We start from the raw sequence: 21,959 nt of genomic DNA, 5'->3' as shown, positions 1-21,959 counted from the left end.
AGATCCGCTTCATATGTTAACCCTTCTTCAATACTGGCCATATTAAGTTGAACTTGGACTTTGTCCATGACCTTGAACAAATCACTTGACTTGTCTAATCATATACGAGTCACCTGGAAAAAGGATCACAAGACAGTTCTTGAGAGACCCTGCCTAGATCTGACACAGCAGCTTCCAGTCCACTCCTTGAATATCCACGTTAGGCCATCACCCCATCACTTAGCCACACCCTCACACATACTCTTTAATTTTTGGCAATCTTCCTACATAAGTTCTTGTAACTTTTCCATTCAACCAATATCTGCTGTTCCAATTATCCTGGGGAAAGCAGGACAAAAAACAAAACCAAACCTATTACCTAAGTGGGCTGATGGGTTGATAATTATGATGGAGTCAGTTGTCTCAACTTCTAACTAAACCATCTTAACTCTATCCCTGATGTGATTTTCACTCTTTATACTGGTTCTCTTATCTGTCTTCACCCAAAAACTGTCTTCTTCAGGCTTTCATTTTGGGCTTTCCTCTCTCTGGGCCATGGAGGATAGGCTTCAAGTTTGTAAAATCCTGGAAATGAAAGATAAAATGTGGTACCTGTGCCTGTGCTTGTGCTGACAATGTGCTGGGGCACAGGCACAGGAACATTGTGGGGAAGGGAAAGCAACTTTATTCAGAAAGCCAGCAAGCCAAGAAGATGGAGGACAGGTATCCAAAAGAATCATTTTAAGAAAATACAGAAATTCAGGTTCCTTTTATGTCAATGGAAGGGGTTAAAGGGGAGGAACAAGAGGTAATTGATGTCACAGACATCTGGGTGCCCGCAGGGGTTCTGAGCAAGATTGTGAAACTTTGTTCTTAGTCAGCTGACTCTAATTGATGAGTCCTGTCACAAGGTTCCTGCAAATCTTTGATAAACAATCATTATTTTTAACATACTTCCCTTATCCCCTTAAGAGAGGCACTTACTAGTAAAGGACTGTTTCTGTAAAACTCAAGCCACGAGCAGAATGATTAGCATGTGTGTATGTGAGACCAAGCAGGAGCTATTAACCTGAAGGCTGTGGGAAAAAAGCAGACTTGAACAAGATGAAGTCAGAGGTGGGGCTTTTCTCTCTGTTACATGCCTTGGTTGGAGAGAATCCACTTCTTTGATGTGATTCTCAGAATCTGTGACAGAAAAAAAAAGGTTTTCTTGTGAATGATCAACACAGATAAGCCTTGCACACTTGACTTCTGCTCATCAAGTAGCAATTCAGTGGTACCGGAGGAGGAATATTGTACATTAGGGAAAAGATGTAAGCCTGGGCTCTCCACCTTGGACCATGTATCATCCTTTTCTCAAGGAAGAAAATGGAAACATAGAGCCAACAGGGCAGGGGTATTGTAAGTGGAACTCGGGATTGACTTGTCAGTTCCTACAATCAGATTATGTTTTCTTGGACCAAGTTTGGGACTTAAAAGAATAGGCCTTTTCAGCTGTAATTCTTCACTAGTTAAGAATGCCATTAGTTTCCTTGTATAAAGAGACCTGACTTTAAAATTGTACATTCATAACATTTAAGTCAACCTACAACAGGTTTGGAAAAACCTATGGGCAAGGGGCGAATATAAAGCTTCCTCCTCTTTATTTGTTCCCTCTGCCCTTCAAACTGTACGTTTAAAAAAAAAATCCTCCCCCTAGGATATGGTTACTGACTTTAGAGAGAAAAGGAAGGGGTGGAGAGAGGGGGGAAGAGAGAGAGAGCCAGCTGGTTTCCTCCCAAACATGCCCCGAAGACATGGCACCCACAACCTAGGTATGTGCCCTGACTGGGAAGGAAACCTGTGACCTGTGGTGTCTGGGACAATGCTACAAAAAAGCCACTTGGCCAGGGCATTTGCAGATTCTTTTTTTTTCAAAGTGGGGATTTGTCCCTACTTGATTAAACATTGAGAATTCTAAAAAGGTTGAGCTGTCTTGGCTGGTATAGCTCAGTGGATTGGGCATGGGCTGCCAACCTTTGATTCCCAGTCAGGGCACATGCCTGGGTTGTGGGCCAGGTACCCGGTGGGGGACATGTGAGGGACAACCACACACTGATGTTTCTCTCCCTCTCCTTCTCCCTCCCTTCCTCTCTCTCTAAAAACAAATAAATCTTTAACAGAAATAAAAAAAAATTAAAAGGTTAAGAGCCAATGATATGACAGATCAGAATTCACAGCCTGGTAATGCTACCTACTAGCATTATGTAAAATGCTTTGTACAATAGGGACTCAATTAGATAAGCATTATTTTTAACATAATAATAAGCCAAATCTAATAGCTACTAATAGCTACCTTTGTGAACTCATTCACTTCCATCTAAAAGTGAGACAACCCACTAATTGTTTTACAGCTTCAAACCTGCCTCTAAAGCTCCATCAAGACTGTACATACAGTCAGTCACTGGCTACTAAACTTCAATTTCCCACCAGTAACTCAATTTCATTGTTTTTTCCTTCTTGGTCACCATATCATATATTTCACTTAAAGCTCATCAACCAGTTTGGTCAAGATAGAAATCTGTATATTATCTTTGAGACTCACTCTTCCCTTTAATATTTAACATGATTAGACTTTAAGGCCTATTGGTCCTACCTTTAAAAGATCTCTGCAGCTGGTCCCCTCTTCATCCCCATGATCACCACCTTAGTTTTGGAATCTTACAAACTCCTACCCAAATTATTACAACAGCTTTGTGACTCACTTTTGTCCCAAGTTTCCTACATGTAGATTCTGTCCTACACAGTTATTGAAGGGTCTTATGTGATGGGGATTTTAGAAAAATATTACATTGTAAGTGTGTGATTCTCTCCTTCCGCCTGAAATCTTTCTTTGGCTGACAGTCTCTAAGTGATACTTTGCTAGTGCCAGCTTTGGTCCCTGGGTTGTGAAAAATAAGAGTAACAGACACCAAAAATCACAGCCTTACAAGGTGAAAGACTAATTTAACTCCCATCAGTAACAAGAGTGAGAGTTTAGCATAAAAAGGCAACTGCAAGAGTCGAAAGTGGGGTAAGAAGGGGGAGGACCTTAGGCTTGGTTTAGGGGGGAGCTTTGTGATTTGGATTTGAGAGAGACAAGGGTAAAGACAAATTTAAGGCAAAAGATAATCAAAATGCAAGATGAAGGGAGAGACTGAAGTGCTTCTTTGATTTTCCAATTTTGGCAGCTTCACCACACAGGGCCTGTATCACAAGAATCTCTAGGCTCTAACAGTTAAATGTGGTTAAACTGTATGTTCCCAAGATGAAGGCCCCATGACATTTAAGGCCTTTCACTATCTGGCACCCATTTCTGCAACCCTATCTGCCCCTCCCAGCACACTTCACTCAGGATTATTCTCTATTCTGCATTTTTGGGTTTGCTTCCTCTGCCTAGAATGACCTCACCTACCTTTCCACTATGAATTCCCAATACACCAAGATCCAAAACTACAAACCCCCTTCCTTGAATTGGGATAGTTTCTTGCTTTCCATGGTCAGGTCACCTGCCATGAAGGGAATGCAAGAAAAAAGGCTAAGCGATTAAGTAGCTGAATCGATTCCCAGGAAGTTTAAGGGGGACACCCAAGGGGAAAGGAGCTATCCACAGGGAGCTTCTTCGGGAAGGGATTTGAGTAATTGGTCTAGGAGGGAATGAGAAGTCTATGGGGCAAGTAAGCTTGGAGCCAGCCTAACTCCATCATGTAAAGGATGGACATTTTTTCCAATACATAAATTAGTTGCTCCCTTTATTTTAAGCAATAAAAATAATTTGTAATTTATTAGAATTAATTATTTGCCAATGATAAAACTGGCCAAATTTCTAGAAATAACAATATGCTCTGCTCTGAATAATGCTAAAATGCATTTGTGCTGTCAATAAAAAAGGTATGTAAAAACAAGGAAGAGACCAGACTAACACTGGATAAAAACTCACTTCTAAATCCAAACTGACCATGTGCCATCAAATTTACATATAAACAAGTACAAATACAATGTGTTTCTCAATCTATCAACTCCTCTGTGTTGACAAACCTGCAGGGCAAGAAGCAGTAGTGTTCGCTATTTATAGTTATTAATTTATCCAAGGCAAAGATCCATGCCCAAGAATGGGAACATCCTAGGCCCGTAGAAACACCTAGCTTTTAGGGAAAGGGAACTAAAGGAAGGTGCTTCACAAGGCTGTCTGATGACAAAAATGAATAAAAGATTAGATCAAAAGGGGCTTGGAATCACAACGAGGCAGAAACATGTAAAATAGTTCAATGCAGCCAACCTTATTTATTGAGAAGTCCTAATTTTATTGCCCGTTTAGTAACATGTTTCTTCCACAGACTAATTTCTCATAAAGCAAAGCACAACTTTTTCTTATAAATAGTATAAATTATTTTATTTACAGAAACTTGTTACAAAACAAATAGACTATATATTTCTTCTCTTTTAAATATCCAAAGTAATTTTCTATCCCTTGACATTTGTTCATGTTCTATACAGCAGCCAACACAAAGTCCAGCTGAGATGCTCTTGATTATGTGTACAAATTATCAAACTATTCACACACTTTAACACAGGAGATTGCTTTTATAACCAAGCTCAAAAAACGAACAAAACAAAAAAACAGCAAAATGCTTTCAAGCCCCTACATTCACACTGACAGTATGTAGTGCTCATTTAAATCATCTGAAAATGTAAAATGTTTTACACAACATGTAAAAATCATTATTTTCTTCTAAACAATGAAATTTTTAATAATCATTTTCCAAAGTTCAACATTTTCCCCAGAACAGAATGAGAGATATTAAGAAATTCCTTGGCAACAGAACTCTTGCAGGAAGACAGCTGCCTTTATAAATTAATTTTCAAATTATACATTTTTTTCAATGTTCTCAGAGGTACTTTGTATTATATTTTTGGAATACAAAAACTTTAAATATTTGATTTTAAACTGAATATTTTATGAGAGGATAACAAAACGGAAAACATCATGTAAGCTGCTGGATGACAAAAAGATTTGTAACCCTTGGTGCCACTGGGCAATCCACCACCATCTGAATTACTATGAACCAAAAAGCCTTATTTTAAAACACCTTATAAAATTATTAGCATTGGTGGTTTTCAACTCCTTCCCTAAATTTTTAGAAACAGTATTTAGGTGGAAAAAACAAACTCCAAAAGTTCAACTGAACATTCAAGTCTTTTTAAAGAGAATCTGTCTATGCTTAAAATTAGGTTCAGGCACTTTCAGTTTTTTTCCATTAGTTTTAAACCACATCACATACCAACACACATGTGCTCAGAGGGTACACATACAAACACACAGGCGCACACACATACACTCTCTCACATGAAACAAAAGAAAAGCAGTGTGTTATTTAGTTACATGCTGTCTATCAAGAAACCAGGCAACTAGGGAGAAGCAATGCCCACTTCATCTGCATGAATCCACTCCCGAGACGCTAAAGGGACAAAAAAGACTTTCACAGAACAGAGGCATCCCTTAAACTGTAAAGGAGGCAGGTTCTAGAACTATTGGCTTGGCAGTGAACCACTTCAAATTATAAAAAGGTATTTACTTTTATTAATTAATAAATAAATACTAGATGATCTCAATTGTACCAAAACAGGATATCAGAAAAAAAGACCTGTGCAAAAATACATATTTAAATATGTACAATTCATTTTTAACAAAATATGTCTTCTGAGATAGGGATACTTCCATATTTATAATAGAACAAGAAATTCCAAAATAAAGGTACAAAAGTAGGTTTTCTATAATTCTTTGTTCATCATTGCAGCACTTTATTTTTAAGGTTAAGAAAACTGCAGGAGTTGTCATGAAATTCTATTGGAAAGAATATAAAAATTATCTTGGTTTTAAATTGATACCAAAGTCTGTCTAGAAACAACCCAACCACTGCAAATTTGGTTTTTGCAAGTTAATTTAATTAAAAAAAATACTTGTATTCCCATGTTTTAAATGGTCTTAATTGTCCATCATAATAAAAAGTAGTTGTAGGAGAAAATAAAATATTTAAACAGTCTAAAATTTAATAGCACTGTTTAGAATATGTCTGTTTGTGGCAGGCAGAATCCAAAATGGCTAATTTCCTAATCCCGATGCTTTTTGTACTACCGGGAGACATGATAAAATCCAATTAAAACCTCAGTCTACGAAATTAAATAATCAACACTGCTAATCTAGATACAGCTACATTATTCTAAACCAACTTGCTATTGTGGATCCTATTCACATCTTTCGGAACAACATGATCTGTCTATAAATTCCATCGCTAAAAGCAACTTCATTTATAACCATCAATTCCCCTTAGCTCTGAAAATAAATTCTACCCATACCCCATTGCACTTGTCACCAAGGAATCAACTGAATACGTTCTGATTCCCTCTTACCTCATCCTCTTCATCCATTGGGATGGAACAACCAGACTGATTTCTCCAAACTACACCAAACCAGCCCACCTAGGCTTCTCTCCTTACTGAGCACTCCTACAGTATCATTTTAAAAACATTTACTGATTGATTGCATAATAAGTGCACAAGATACTGTTCTCTTCTTTTTAAAAAAATCAGTATTTTACATCAATTTATAGCTAAAGTATCTGCATAAAGTTTTTGTTTTCTTACATATGATTAATTCTGTAGCAATTCACATTATTAGGCTGATAACAAAGTATTCATTCATTCCACCTGTTGTTGACTTGAAATTCCCTGAAACTGAAGTAACCCAAGAATTGCAGGGAAGAAAGGATGCACTGACTGGCCCTGCCTAGGTCCTGCCCAGGGTGGTCACCAGAGCCCTGGGAAATTTATCCTGTGTTCAGCAACTGTGTGTTCTTCTAAGCATATGTGCCTGGTTCTTGTTTGAGAAGCTGTGATCAGTTGAATGACCTGTTAAAAAGCTCCAACTTATCCCTCAAACTTTCTAAAGCAATGATGTTTTAACATATAAAGCTCCTTCTTTTGGGGTGGAGTACTAGAAAAAAATATCCTGGAGGGTCTCCAAAACTCTCTTAGAAAGATGGCTGGCATGAATCCTAAGAAAAGAGGGTATGTCAGGGAAATACTACATGTGCATCCATCATCTCTTCATGGGTACTTGTACAAATTCACTACCCTCCCTTCTCGGGTGCCTGCTCCCTACCCCAGTGGCAACCAAATAAACATCTGTAATGGCAGGAGCGGGAGTGCACACACATAACATGAAAGAATGCTCAAAGCAGAAATTTACCCTTAGTCCAGGACAGTATTCAGAGGGGAGCTGGAGGATATAGTACAGAGAGTGCCTTGGAAATATTTAAGTATATTAATGACTTTGTGAATGACAGTTTCTGCCGCATCCTGATAATTTCACTTTACAAAAGTAATTTTTTGAAAACGGGATTGGGCAAGACAACCAACCCAATCTGCCGTACTCTTTAACATGAAGACTTAAAAGGATAGGAAAATTCCACCTCTTTGTAAATCTTGGACAGATCTTTCCCCATGTAGCGATTTTTATCCACCACTCCTCAAAATTTTGGCTTTCCATTATCAAAACTAGTTTTTTTCTTCTTTTTTGTAAATCACACAGAATCGCTTTTGTACCATGAAAAGTAAGCTTCTAAAATGGTGTATATTTGCTCTCTGGGCATCAGTAGCTTTAAAACCGGTCTGTAAGTTTAAAACTTTTGACAGCTTCTTATCCCAAATGACTTGCAAAATGCTGGGAAAAATACAGGCTATTCTGTCATGGTGTCTTGCACTAACACACATATTCCATTCCTGAAACATTGCTATAAAAACCTAATGACAGATTCCCTTCTCTAGAGGGCTGCTCAGGGTAAGAACCCTGTCTCCCCTTTGGAAGGTGTCTCCAGTTAAGGTACCTACCTGCTAGAACTGAACAAGGTCAATGGGCTAGTCCATAGAGATGTGAAAACTCACACCCAAAGCAGTTTCTATGCTCGGGGAGAGGGAACTCTGGCCATGAACAGACCACCCAGCCCTATCTCCTAGGCTTCACAGCATGTCTCACTGCATTCACTCCCTAGTTTAGGGAGCTTCAACTAGGTCAGCTATCTAGCAGGGTGACACCTTAACTCCAGACAGTGACCTGCAGAAGACAGTGTAAAAAGAACTGGGGTGAAAAGAGGAGGAAGGGAGAAAATTCTATAGTAATGTTCTTGCCAGAGCACTCTTTCGACCCAGCCAATCTACTTGAAGAGTGGCTCCGTGATACACTGCAATTTAAAAAACAAAACAAAAATGTCTCACAGATTGGTAACAAGCAGTCCAGACCACTTTAACACTGATAGAAGCAACTCGGTGGCTGAACTTGATCCAGTGTCCTTTACGAATACTCACTGCTACAGACAATCTTCAGGGAAATCCTGGTTAAAACAACAGCCCGGCAGATCTCTATCCTTGAGGCCCACAGGAGGTTGGGAAAACAGACTCAAAGGCATCTTGGAGTCCAGAGTGCTGAGTGGAGGTGTAACTTGTCGTCGAAAGTGTCCAGATTATTCCTCCCCGTGCTATATTCGGTTGTCAGGGACGTGTCTTTGGCTTTCAAAGAAGAGGGGGTAGGGAAACAATGAAAAGGTAAGTGAGCAGTACTGTACTGCCTGTGCTACCCTGACGGTAAATAAGAACATTCCAAGACCACAGGTCTCTAAAGTCTTCACTGACAGGGTGATGCCAGAAGCAGTCAGCTGAAGAATTTGGCCTTAGCTTTCAAAAGCCTTCATTGCTTTGGTGAATGATTGCTTCACAATCATTCTATAAGACTGAGTTTTAAAAAACAGTCTAGAAGAGATGCAGGCTGGGTTTCTAGCTTAGAGAAAAAGTTCACATTTGCCTTTTGGTTTCACTTACTGACTTTTTTTCCTTGAAGGTACTCTAGGTTGTCAATTGAGAACTGAACAAGGTCAATGGGCTAGCCCATACAGGTGTGAAAACTCACACCCAAAGCAATTTCCATGCTCGGGAAGAGGGAACTCTGGCCATGGAAAGACCCCCGGCCCCATCATCTAGGCTTCACAGCATGTCCCACTGCACTCATTCCCTAGTTTAGGGAGGTTCTACCAGGTCAGCTATCTCTATTTTAAAGTTGGCTCCATGAGGAATAGCAAGTTGGGGTTCCTACTTTTCTAAGAGCAGCATTCTTTAAAGCATTTTTGGGTCATGGGTCTCTTTTAGATTTGGGTGAAAGCTATGGGATCCCTTTTGTAGTGAATGACACAGATATAAAACATACAACACTTTGTTGGGGGTTCACAGATCCTCTGATTTCTAGCTATAGGTCCCCCTAGGATTTGTGCAGCATAATAAAAAGTATTCCATTCCAGAAGAAATCATTCTCAAATACAAACTTGTTAAAACTAATTTTAAAGAAAAGAATGGAAACTTAGGCTGTTTGTCCCAGTGGGACATAGCTCCCCCTATGGTGGAAATCAGAGGTGGGAAACCATTAGCTCATAAGCCAAACTTACCCTGTGTGGGCTATATTAGATTAAAAAAACAAAACACATCAAAAAATACATAGCTTTAAAAAGTGGCCAGATTTCTCAGGCAAGTCTGGATCTGCCGTTTCTCCTTGAAAATGGTAACAAGTTTGTGGGAGCAGCCTATGGGGCTTCCTCTCCCCAATTTTCCATAGGCACTGTTATTCTTTAATGTGTGCCTGCCCAGCCTCTTCCTCTCCTTTCTGTTACCTGTGGGCTGTGAAGTCTGCAGCCACGACTACATGAAGGCAAACTGTATTCAGCAATATAAAGTAGGCATCACTATACAATGGAATAGCCCTCCTGCAGGGTTCACACAGAATCAGGAAAGTACATTCAGAAGGGAGTTTTAAAGGAAAGGTATATCATTTCTTGTGGTGTTTGCATGCATTTTTATGCTTCTCAAGTACTACATATAATCAGTAATTACAAACCAAGAAATAAAAGCACATTTTCACCTGTCCAGGAACCTCCTGCTCAAAGAGTCAAACAATATACAAAGAGCCCATTGGTATCGGAGGCTCATATAAAAGAACTTAAGCAGCTGCTATTTAAATTCATGGATAATTATTTCCCCAAACATTACCAATTCACTCAGATATTAGAGGAAAATTATATCACTTTAAGAAACTCCTTGGTATTTTCTGAAAATTCCTAACCTGGCATTTGAATTAGGTTCTGGCGCTGAGGAAGGACAAAAACAAACAAACAAAAAGAGTCTCACATTTTAAATCTGGGCGGGGGGGGGGGGGGGGTGATGCTGCTGAAATTCCTGTTCATAAGCAAGGTAAGGAGATACCCGGATGAATGAAATAACAAGATGAGAGATGAGCTGGAAGTTAGAGCAAAGGGAGCTGAAAGAACCAGCTAAAGGAGAGGTCAGGAGAAAACAGTAACAGATGGAGGAGTGGGGGAAAGACAGACACAACATTAGTGAGAAAGACATGGTTAATTAAGAATCTGACACCCACTTAGCTACTTCTGTACAAATGCACCACAGATTTCTTTTTAATCTGTTAACTTGGGAGGTTTTAGTCTTCTGCTATGCCCATACTAATGCTGTTTTTCCTGCCTCTTTGGAAAACAGGGAGGTGAAAACATACAAAGAGAGTTAACCAGAAAATACAAAATTCTCCACTGGAAAAATATTAAAAGCACTTTCTTTTTAAAATTTACATCATCCCTTTGTAGATCAGTTGAATTTTAGCCCAGCTTTCTTCTTGCTCTCCAGGAAAGTGCATCCTCCCTGAACAACATCGCAGATGAATGTTGTCCCCGCAGGACTACGCTCACTGGTTGTGGGAAGGCATTCTGCTGTCACGTGGGATGGTTTCCACAGCCCTATCTGCTAAAATGCACTGTTGTGGCTTCCTGACCCAGGGACATGCTCCAGGTCATAAGAAATTTTGGCAAAGAGAAGCCTATTTTATCTTCGGATGGCCATGAACTCTTCCTTAAGATACCAGAAAGCTGGACATCTGTTTATAGGCAAACCAACCAACACAACCACACAGACATCCAAGCTGGCAAAAGATGTCAAGGGAGAGGAGGTAGCAACCCATAAAAGGCTTGCAGTGCATTTCCTACCTGATGAAGGAAGGAACTATTCGTCAGTCCTTGTGCCCCTGGGCTGGTGCCCATATGTTTCACGTGGACATTGTTCATGGCTGGCAATTTGGCAACTTTTGTGGGTTTGCTGCTGTTGTTGCTGATGCCACTTGAGCCGGGTGAGCACTTTCTTTTCTTTCCTATGAGTTTGTCTAGAGGAGTGTGTGAGTGTGAGTAACTGGCATGGGAGTTGATGGGCAGTTCGCTGGACTGGTGGATGAATGGGCCAAGGGAAAGTGTCGAGTCGCCGCTGTTCACCATCACACTCATCCTCTTGATGGACTCAGCAGGGCTCCCTCCAGGGGCAGCCCTCCCTGACTGCTCGTGCCGGACACTCACTGAGTTCGCTTTATTTGCCACACAGTTGAGGCCCATACCATGGGAAGATGTTAGCGTGGAAGGGTAGGGAGGCCCAGAGTGAGCCACACAGTTTTTCCTAAAAGACTCCATGGAATGAGAAGAAGAGGAGGAGGAGGACGAGGAGGAAGAAGAGTGAACTAACAGTGGAGAACTGGTTTTGCGTTTCTTTCCTGAGGTGCCGCTGGTACTGCTACAGGTGTTGTGACAGTTAGTGCTATTACCAGAAGACTCCTTGGGCCTTAAAGACTTGCTGGATTTCAACTTCTGAGGTTTCCTGGACATAGGGGAGGAGGGGACTGAGGAAAGGCCAGAGGGCATGGAAGGGGACGAGGATGAGGAGCACACTTGTCTGGATTGCATACTGCACACGGGATCCATCGCTCCAGATGTGGCAGGCTGTGCATTTAGGGTGGTTCCATGAGCTGGTACCGATTTGTTGTTTGGGGAGATGCAGGTGGATGAGAGCAGGACTGGGGATGTAGACACAGTGGCTGCTGCCAGGCAGCTGACCCCACATTGTGACGTCGGCACTGAGTTTGTCCGGTGAGGAACACGTGTAGAGACAGGGGATGTGATACTGGGCACTGGTGGGATTTTCCTGCAGAGAGGAGAGGGCAGTAAGTCACTTCCGGCAGAGCAATTCGTAGACACTTTCACAGGGACACAACCCTTCCCTCTGGCGCTGAGACGCACACCACTATCAGGGGAATCACTGAAACACAGAGCCAATTCGGTCACTTCTCTCCTGCAAGCGCTCTAATGCCTTCCCTGGACTTTCATGATAACGGTCTGCCAGGTCCCATGTGCCTTCCAGCTGCTACCACCCAGCTTCACCCCCTGCTGCCAGTTGCCCTGCTTTCAGCTGTCGATCATTCCGAGAATAGACCAAGATATAAGGCCCAGTATATCTCCTGCCAGAACACTATTACTACAACTTCTGCTCACCCTTTAGTTTTAGTCGATCATCTTTCTTAGGAAGTCTGCTCTGACCATCCATGGACTAACACTGCCCAGTCCTTGGACTCTGCAAGACTCAGTGGTTTTATGGTATGACTGTCGATCACTATCTAACTTCTTTGCAGACAGAGCAATCCACAGCTTATTCAACACCATAAGAGCAGAGCCCAGCATAGTGCTTGGAACACTTGAAGGCACTTAAACATTGAGTGAATTAGTGAGGAAGAAGGAAACACACACAGCTAATTAGTAACAACTGTGGGCTCATCACCATCAACCTGAATGACTGGACAAGGGAATGAAGCTGCACATTTCAGGGAACTCCCACTAGTAGTGCTGAAACAGTGTATTCTGTTAATAATGTCTGAGCAAGGTATTTATTTTGGGATGGGGAGCCATTTAAATAGTCAACACAGGGAAGACCCCTTTCATCTTAGCTCTTATTTTAAAATGCAACAGCATCAAAATGCCAAGAACTCCATGGCAAAGTTAATTCAGAAGTGGTCAAACTGAAAGTGGCCTGACTGGAAGGCCAGCACCAAGACTGCTCTGCTCCTGATGGCATGGGGCTGCCCTGGTCGAGCCAGTCACCACGCCAGCTGGGGCTCCAGTTCCTCATCCTTCCAGTGAGCAAGTTGGCCCAGACTCCTGCCAAAGTGATTTCCACATTCTTTTAAAGAAGAACTATAGTAAATGATCAAAGGAATTAATTACTGCAAGTGTTTGCAGCAACTCTAAAACTCCCATTCAAGAGTGTGGCTCTGGCCTTAAGTCAGTGTTTCTTAATCTTGGCTGCATTAGACACCACAGTCACTAGGGGGTAGGGTCAGACACTAGTAATTTCTAAATTTCTCCAGGAGATTCCAATGTGAGCCCAAGGTTGAGAAGCTGGGTTCTAGCTTATATCTGTACTCCCATGGAGGACAACCACTGACACTACCTGAAAGCTTAGGAGGAATGCTGAGTCCCTAGGCCCCACTCCAGGCATACTTCATCAGGATCTGACTCTCAAAAAGATCTCACATGAGTTGTGGGTACCGGCACCTTTAGGGAGCCCAGCTCTCCATGAAGTACTGGAGATCCTGCTCACTGGGTGCAATGGCTTCTCATACCCACCAGGTGGCTGAGAAATCAGAGGAGCCTAAAGACCAGGCTGTTGGACCAAGTCCTAGGAAATGAAAAAAGCCTGGGGCAGGTAAGGGTTGTGGATATCTCTGGACTACATTACTGGTTTCTCTTTAACAAGCTCTTTTAAATCATTACCTTTGATAAAAAGAATAAACAGAAAGGATATGTTGTCACATTGGCCTGTGTTTGCATAAATGAATTCTGTGAAGATGCAAAAGCAACTAGTAGAAATGTTTCTGTCTATGGTGGGTGGGTAGAAAACTGGGAGGTGGAGAGGGAGAATGAACTCCAAGTCATAGTCCTGCTTCTTCACAAGTTTGCAACACAAAGAAGAAAAACTCTCCACACAAGCCACTAGGAACTGAAAGCTTCACCCAAACTGCTGGTCATAAACCACTTACCAATATAATGAGGATAAAACATTTTGAGGACCCCCCTAAAGTCACAGAAGTACAATAACCCATAGTTTAGTGAGACTGATGAGCTCTCCAAATGCCTCCAGGCAGTGTGAAGAGATAAGCTGAGATTTTATGTATCTTAGGGTTTTCTGATAGGGAGAGACCCCCATAATCTCTATAAACCACTGCCCTGAGTGTGTCTCTGGACAGAGACAACATTCCTTCATCAAGAAGAAAGAGGAATCTCTTATCTCGTAAGAAGGAGGAAATATGGAAGAGAAAAACACAGTAACATTACTCTGGCTCTGGTTTTCTTTTTCCTTTTCTTTCCTTCCTTCCTTTCTTTTTTAAAGACTTTTATTTTACTTATTTTTAGAGAAAGGGGAAGGGAGGGAGAAAGAGAGGGAGAGAAACATCAATGGGAGAGCATCCTCAATGGGGAACCTGGCCTGCAACCCAGGCATGTGCCCTTCACTGGGAATCAAACTGGCAACCTTTTGGTTCATAGGTTGGTGCTCAATCCACTGAGCCACACTGGCCAGGACTGGCTCTGGTTTTCTAAGTGAACAAATATAAGTCCTATTAATGATCATGGAGACAGTTCTTTAAATTGTGGACTATCCAAGCTCTCTGGCTTCCTCTGACTTTATTAGGAAACCAAGAAAGGCAAATGGATGTTCTGGTAAAGTCTATTCAGGGAGGCACTAGTACATGATGCCCAAATGGGGACTTGGGTTGGCCTATGGAATACTGGCCAGCTCCCTTTACCAATGGTCAATGTTTCCCAAAGTAGGTACCCCTCCAACACTGGTTCCCCAAGATGCTATCCTAAAAGAAGTTCCCAGGTCAAAAGAGCTTGGGGGACACTCCATATTATATATAACACCTCCTGCTTTAAGATTACAATGACAAGTACCCATTAACAGGGTCTGAAAAGTTCTGCATCAAGAAGAAACTACAGCCCTGGCTGGGTAGCTCAGCTGGTTACAGCATCATCCCATACACCAAACGGTTATAGGTTTGATTCCTGGTCAGGACATAGTAGGTTTGATTCCTGCTCTTTCTCATCCATCCACCTCAGTTCAAGATCAAGGGATGCCTCTGCAGAGAGGCTTTTCCTGACTCCCTCTGGTCTGCCATCTCCCATGTCAGCTCTCTGGAACCAAATTGCCTTTGGGTCCAAATCCTGGCCCTACACTAACTTGCTGTGTGACTGTTTTTCAGTTTCATTACCTGTAAAATGAAGAAAATCAAGGGCACCTGACAAAATGATTTGTGAAAATTAAATATATTTAATAAGTTGCCTGGCATATAATAAACTTTAAGTAAGTAATTATCAGTGTTTCCATTATCTCCTTAGGACAAACCAGCATCTATCTCTAGTTTCTGTTTATTGGTTTTTGTTTCTCCACCAACTAGAATGTGAGCTCCATACCTGTGCCTGGAATCCCAGCACCCAGAACAAGACGTATTTGCTGAAAGAGTGAATACATGCATGATGAGGGGCCTTTTTCTCAGGGCTAACAAAAGCCAGTTTCATTTGGATAAACATATCTTCATGAAATTAGTCCCATAAGAAATAAAGAGGATGCAGCACTGAGTCATCAGTTCCCCTCCCATCCCAGAAGTGGTGAGATGGGCACTCACTTCCACAGCTGTGCGTTCAGATGCTTCTCCACCATGAGGTTGAGGGCACAGCGAAGCCTGTTCCACCTGGAGTCAAACACATAATAGCCTCTTCCAATCAGCCGGCTCCCAAATGTGCAAAACTGAAAGAAAGAGCACAGGTGGCCATGCCTGCTAATTCGATAGCAGCACACCCAGCAAGGGTCCTCTCTCCTTCAGGCATGGAGCTACTGTGAAAGACAACTTACTCTGAGTACCACAGACTGTGAAGCATGAGAGTGACAATGCCTGGCCCTGAGTTTCATAGAGAGAAAGGGAAAAGCATGAGATGCCCCCAGACATAGTGCATGCCACCATTGGGACACCCTGTGCTGAGCTGATCTCACACTTTGAGCACATCCCAGCGTATAGGCATGCCAATGCCCCTGGTGCGCCCCCCTGCAGTGTCTTATCCCTGCAATGTGGGGAGGGATGACGCAGGGTGGGTGTGGAACTTACAGATGCTGGCTGAGGATGATGACCTGAATAATGACAGTCCAGTTTTTCAACAGACTCTTCTTTGTCATCGCCTTCTCCCTCCTCACTGGATAACCGAGAAGCTGGCTCAGTGGCAGGCAGGGGAGGGTGTGGAGATTCATGGACTGGAGGAGGGTCAATGGGGGCACTCCCACCTTGCTGAGCAGGGCAGCCTGGAGGCCTTGGTGAGCAGAAAGTGCAGCACTGATCAGATCACATGTCTGGGAATCAGCCACCTTAACTCAGATACAATAATGTATCTAAAACCACCTAGGGATCTAGGGCCACCTCTAGCACTAGGCAAACCTGAGCCAGGTGGCCCAGAGTGAAGAATCCTCTCCCCTGAATTACAAGATGTCAAATGCAGCTGTCTACCAGGTCTAGCCCAGAGGACTTATAACTAACTCTCCTTTCTACAGCCACTTGGGGGCTCAGGTCCTCCTCCTAGTATTCCCAAAGAAGGGAAAATATATATGGAATTTGAGAGAATCCTTTCTTTGATTCCTCTTCAAATTTCACCTGGCTTTGGGTTTCTAAGGCAATGAATGAAATAATTGACAAAATGCTCTACAATAACCTAAGATGGACAGGAGGTGATAAAATAACTAGGTAGCATTGCTACTTGATGTGAAAAAGTGATCTGAAACAGCAATGTGTTTTTTATCCATATACAAAGGCCTAGTGGTTCTAGAATTAAACTTTACTTTTTATAGATGGAAAAACTTCAATGAGAAGATGGCCAAAGAAAGGATTTGTTAAGGAATCATGCCGGGGCTTGGCTGCACTCTTGGGGAGCCTCCTTGACTGCTCTTCTACCATGTTGCTCAGAAACCAGAGGGTTCGTATTGGGATGGGCTCAAGCTCACATTTGGGTTTCCATGGGGGAGGAACTTCTACCCCTCATGGAACAATGTCAAGGATCAGACATGAGAGTGTGAAAGTGAGGCTATGGCAACAAGGGTTGGCACATTCCTAAGCAGAAGCTCTTGCTGCCCATGGACAACCCCTAGAGGCCTTATTTTCTATGCCTTTCTTTTCCTTCCCTCAGCAAATTGGGCACGAGGTCCTTTACTTCAACGTAGTTAAGTACACAAGCACAGACATATGTATATGCAGCCTACCAGCACTGTCTCTGAGGCACGTGTATGGTTAAGTTTGCAATAAAACACTCTGATCCATGGCTTAGTGTATGGATAACATGCCTAATACATGTTTAGGCCAAAGACCTACACGAATGAATGAAAAAAACATGTTGATAAACAGACGCTGAAAAAACTCAGGCAGAATGTCTGTCCCCAGCAAGGGATTCCCATGCTGCACTTTGCAGGAAGCAAGACAAATGAATGGGAAATTACTGCCAAAGCCATGGGAAACGTTCCAGTCACTAACCTGCAGGCAGGATCCAAGTGTCAGCCCTGCTCAGTGGGCCTAAGAGACACAGACTACTGAGCAGGAGTGGGGCAGACAATTCTAGCTTTATTCTGCTGCTTGCATTGGGCCAAGAAGAGCCCAATGATGAACTGAACAATTTTATTTCCTTAGAGTAAAACCCAATTTAAAAACATCTCATCTTCTCATATGAGCCTGACATCATGACCACACTAGGCTTTTACTGTATCTCCAATCTGTTCTCTGAATGGGAAGGAGTTGGAAAACTCAGCTTACCTTGGAAGACTAGGGGTGTGAGGTTTAGGTTTACTAGCTACAAAAGGCTTTGATTCGGAAGGAATCACTCCTTGAGAGTTTGGGTGTGGCTCCTGTGAAGTTCTAGGAGGGGCGGGATGCGGGTCCCTGAGAGGCTGCATTGGTTGCTGAGAGTCCGGATGGCGAATCGATTCCTTTTCCCTGGTTTTGTTTTTGTGCTCGGCAAGTAACACATCAAATCGTTTTCTTCTACCCTGGACAGCCCTCCGCTGGGTTAAGGAATGTGTCTGTGGACCAAAAAAAGATAGAAACTGAGGTATCTCAGTAGTAATTTTTTTTGTCATATCCCAAAACACCATTTCCAATAAAAAAGCAAGCAAGACCATTAGCATAGTCAAAGGCTGCTCAGTGTTTGATAAGCTAAAAAACAAGAGTATGATCTTCTTTCTTTCGCTAGAAGAGAGGCATGTATTCCAGGTTCCACACATAAGATAGCTTGGTGATTTTACTTCTGCCAGAAGAAAGAAGGAACGTTCACTGTGCTACTGATATGTCACCAAGCAACAAACCGTAGAAACATGCAAGTGCCAACAGGGACAATTCCTTTATTGGGCTCTTACTAACTCCATTACAATAATCCCTCTTTGTGCCATTCAGAATTTTAAATGTTAAAGGGAAGAAACAATTATTCCACGAAGTATGTATCAGAAAGTCTTCGTTTAGTGACTGTCAGAGTAAAAACTAAACATGACTGTTTCTCTATACTGCAATGAAAATGCCATTTCAAGACAAAAGTGTCTCAAAGCAAGCTGGAGACAGGGACTGCCAGGACTGAGTAAAGTCTTACAGGCTGACAGGAGAAAAATATAAAGCACAGGGAACCCCAAATTAAGTGAATTCATCCACATACTTCCTTCTTTCATGTTACAAATCACCGCAAATGATACTTCATGTGCATTCATGGATCTACACATTATACTAATGTGTTGTTCTACAGGTTTACATGTTTGCCAAATTCAAGGGGTTTAAGAGGAATCAGGCCTCCACTGTCCTTTTCAAATTCAGTAACATAACCTACCTCCTCCTCAGACACAATGCAAACTGTGTATGCCCAGAATCTAATTGGCACAGACAACATGCTTAGTTTCTTTTTAAATTTTGACTTTTCTTTAATATGTAATATATTTATTTACAAGACAGTAAATTAAATGAAGACAAGGAACTGTTTTATTCAGTGCTATACCAGCAATTAGAATAGCACCTGGTATTCAATAAATGCTTCAAACAAAAAATATATAAAATACTAGCCCTTCAACATGTGTCAAATGAACAAATGAATGCATAACATCACTGGTACACCTGTCTGTCTCTCTAGCCAGATGTAGAAGCCTCTCCTCCCTGGTTCAGCACAGAAAAGCCAGGTTAAAAAAATCAGGCAGAGATGATCAATATCTTCCCAGCTCGGTTTGAAGAGTAAATATATATATTTCCACTGAGTGCTAAAGAGCCTTCCAAACACAAATCTGATGCCCCCAACCCCTATTAGTAATCTCTGGGGCTGCCTAAAGCTTACAGGATAAAGACTGTGTACCTAGGCTTCTGAGCCATGCACTCATTCTTTGGTGTCAAGTGCCTCCTTCTTCTGTTCAGTCCCCTGGCTATCTTTCACACCCTAAGGTCTGCCCATCACAGAGCTGTTGCACAAGCTGTTTCCTCTGTCTCTCCCACCACTCTTTGCCCAGATAAATTATATGGGTTTTAGCCCCATGTTCCTGTGGCAAAAGAGGCTTCCCTGGCCCAGTCTCCCCACTGAAGGCTGTTATAACACAGCCCTCCTTCTATTTTTCACTCATCATCAGTAACTTGACACTTATTTGAGTGATTATCTGATTAATCTGCATCTCTCTCATTAGACTGCAAGCCCCACAAACGCAGAGATTATGCCCTGATTTTTTAAACCTTGGTACCTCTGGCTTGTGGACTCAAAATCTATTGGCACAGAGGGCACAGGACATTGGGCAGATGAGAAAGCAAGGAGGGGAAAGTGAAAGTGGCAGGCAGACAACAGGCAGGGAACAAGAAATAGGAGGTAAAGCAGCAGATCCCCTGACAGCAAAGAGAATGGAAAATGTTCTAAGTCCAAAACAGGAGAGACCTGGGCAGTTAAGGTGGGGGACATTCAGTGAGGCACTTGAGCCATGTTTAGCCCACCACAGCTGAATAGATTCAGGCCACAGAGGCAGAAAAGGGTGAGCCACCAATAGAGCACAGAAGAAAGGAAGGGCATTCTATGAAAGGGCTCGCCTATCAAGATGCTGCATTTTCTGCCAGTTCTATGCTGAACTCATGACACACCAGGGCTGAAGATATCAATGTGATGAAAGGATCAACATCACATCACAGACAGTACTGATACCCTTAATACATGGAGGGCATACATGATTTGAGGAAGATGGGAGAAAAATGCAGGATCCATATTATGTCAGTTCACCCATCAATAAAGGTTCAGGAAGAAGGCTGGTTAAATCCCTTCCATATTCTGAGTTGATAAAGCTTTTGGTTCACCAGCATGCCTCAGAGAGGATTTAAAAAAAGAGAATGTTGCAAAAAGAAAGCCTCCTTCATTGACCATAGGTATCATAACACTGAGAAATCTGTTCCTCAGAGTCAGGTAGGTGGTAAGAAAGCAGAGTGGATGGCAAACTATGACAATGACATGGAGTAGGGCTGAGGGGTGCCTCCACAAGTATCTTAGAGGCAGCTAACATGGAAACAATCCTGCAGAGCTCAAATGGCTATCTTCAAAGAACAACTACATACCACTATGTATATTCAATTAATATTATATAAAACAAAAACAATTTGTTCTGAGCTAGGAGTTTTTAATCTAGAGATTCAGGGGTGGGCCTGCAGTGGGAATGTCCAACAAATCCTGAAATAGAATGCAAAATTCTGAGATAAAAAGTTCAGTTTGGGATGTGTAAACTTTGGAGACATCTCAGTGGAGGTGTCAAAAAGTTGGGTATAAAAAAGAAAGAATGCATAATTCAGAATATACATGTGTGTATATACTTTTTTCCCTCAGGGATGAAGGCCTATGAGTTTTTAAAAATTAGGTATATTTAAAGGTGCCCATGACCAACCCCTTTACCCAAAGGATCAGATCACTGTTATAAGATAAAACTCTACATAATAAAATTAAATTAGAAATTTAAATTAAAATAAAAACCACTAAGAAATAACATTTCCCATGTCTAAGAAATTATAATATTCCACCACTGTTTAGGAGTGGAGTGGAGCCTAATGTCCTTTATTCAAACACAATCTTTGGTAAAATTTAAATAATACCTCAACAATTTTACTAACTTTTAGAAGACAAAACTGATTTTTATAATTTTTAACCCCTCCTCCAAAGAAGGAGTTTTAAATTATACTTCAACACAATGATTCTTAATACTTCTTGAATTTTTCTGAAGGGTACTTGGGGACACTCTCCAGAGAAATGCAAATAGACATACATGTTCATTTACGTTTGAACAGCAGGTACACTGATGCATGGAAGCCACCCTACATGAACAACCCTTACTTTATAACAAACGTACCCCCTTCTAGTTAGCAAAATGCCATTTTATAAGAAAACCTCAGGACGGGAAGAAGGATCATTACATTTTCTTAGCTTACAGATAAATTACATTGTATGTTACCTAATAATTTTTTTAAAGATTTTTATTTTATTTTAGAGAGAGGGAAAGGGAGGCAGAAAGAGAGGGAGAGAAACATCAATGTGAGAGAGAAACATTGGACACACAACCAAGAACAGAGCAACAATAATTTACAACAATGATGTGCAGTCATAATATCAGAACTGTCAGAGGATTTATCTAAATGGAAGACGGACAGCCTAGAAGTTGAAGTAGACCCGCACATCCAGACTGGTAGGGGACTACGAGCCGAGCGAGCAGGCGTGGGGCTGGCGCGGGTAGCAGGCGCGCAGAGGTCGGGGAAAATTTGGTGCAGAATCGGCGCGACAGCAATCCGGGACGCAGGAGCGAGCACAGCGGTGTAGCGGTGATCCCTGAGTACGCAAGCGGCGGCTGGGGGAATCAGTGGGGCAGCGACTGGGGATCAGGGCAGAGCTCACAGCCCAGAAGCCCAGGGAAGTGTCTGACTCCAGGAGAACGGAAGGGTCGCCATTGATCCCTCCTGTCCCCGCTCCCGCCCC

The 21,959-nt window shown here is 42.0% G+C and overlaps 1 protein-coding gene across 4 annotated transcripts in view; it reads right to left on the bottom strand.

Annotated features, from left to right (window-relative positions):
- Nucleotides 1-4,371: 4,371 nt before the first annotated feature.
- Nucleotides 4,372-21,959, bottom strand: part of ATXN7 (ataxin 7) — a 148,160-nt gene continuing 130,572 nt past the window's right edge. For 3 of the 4 annotated variants that reach the window (XR_004904287.1, XR_004904288.1, XR_004904289.1), the window contains 5 exons: nucleotides 17,759-18,024; nucleotides 16,076-16,274; nucleotides 15,599-15,720; nucleotides 10,225-12,066; nucleotides 4,372-8,562 (listed from right to left, as the gene is read on the bottom strand). Coding sequence is in view for 1 of the 4 variants with exons in the window: in XM_036030988.1 (XP_035886881.1) it covers nucleotides 8,545-8,562; nucleotides 11,088-12,066; nucleotides 15,599-15,720; nucleotides 16,076-16,274; nucleotides 17,759-18,024 (1,584 nt within the window). In the remaining 3 variants the exon portion in view is untranslated. The remainder of the gene's footprint in view (nucleotides 8,563-10,224; nucleotides 12,067-15,598; nucleotides 15,721-16,075; nucleotides 16,275-17,758; nucleotides 18,025-21,959) is intronic. The other variant, XM_036030988.1, reaches the window with a different exon arrangement.

Source organism: Phyllostomus discolor, chromosome 7 (assembly GCF_004126475.2).
Source record: "Phyllostomus discolor isolate MPI-MPIP mPhyDis1 chromosome 7, mPhyDis1.pri.v3, whole genome shotgun sequence".
Taxonomy (NCBI): domain Eukaryota; kingdom Metazoa; phylum Chordata; class Mammalia; order Chiroptera; family Phyllostomidae; genus Phyllostomus; species Phyllostomus discolor.
The sequence above is the reverse complement of the archived record's forward strand: the minus strand, read 5'-3'. Positions and strand labels throughout refer to the sequence as shown.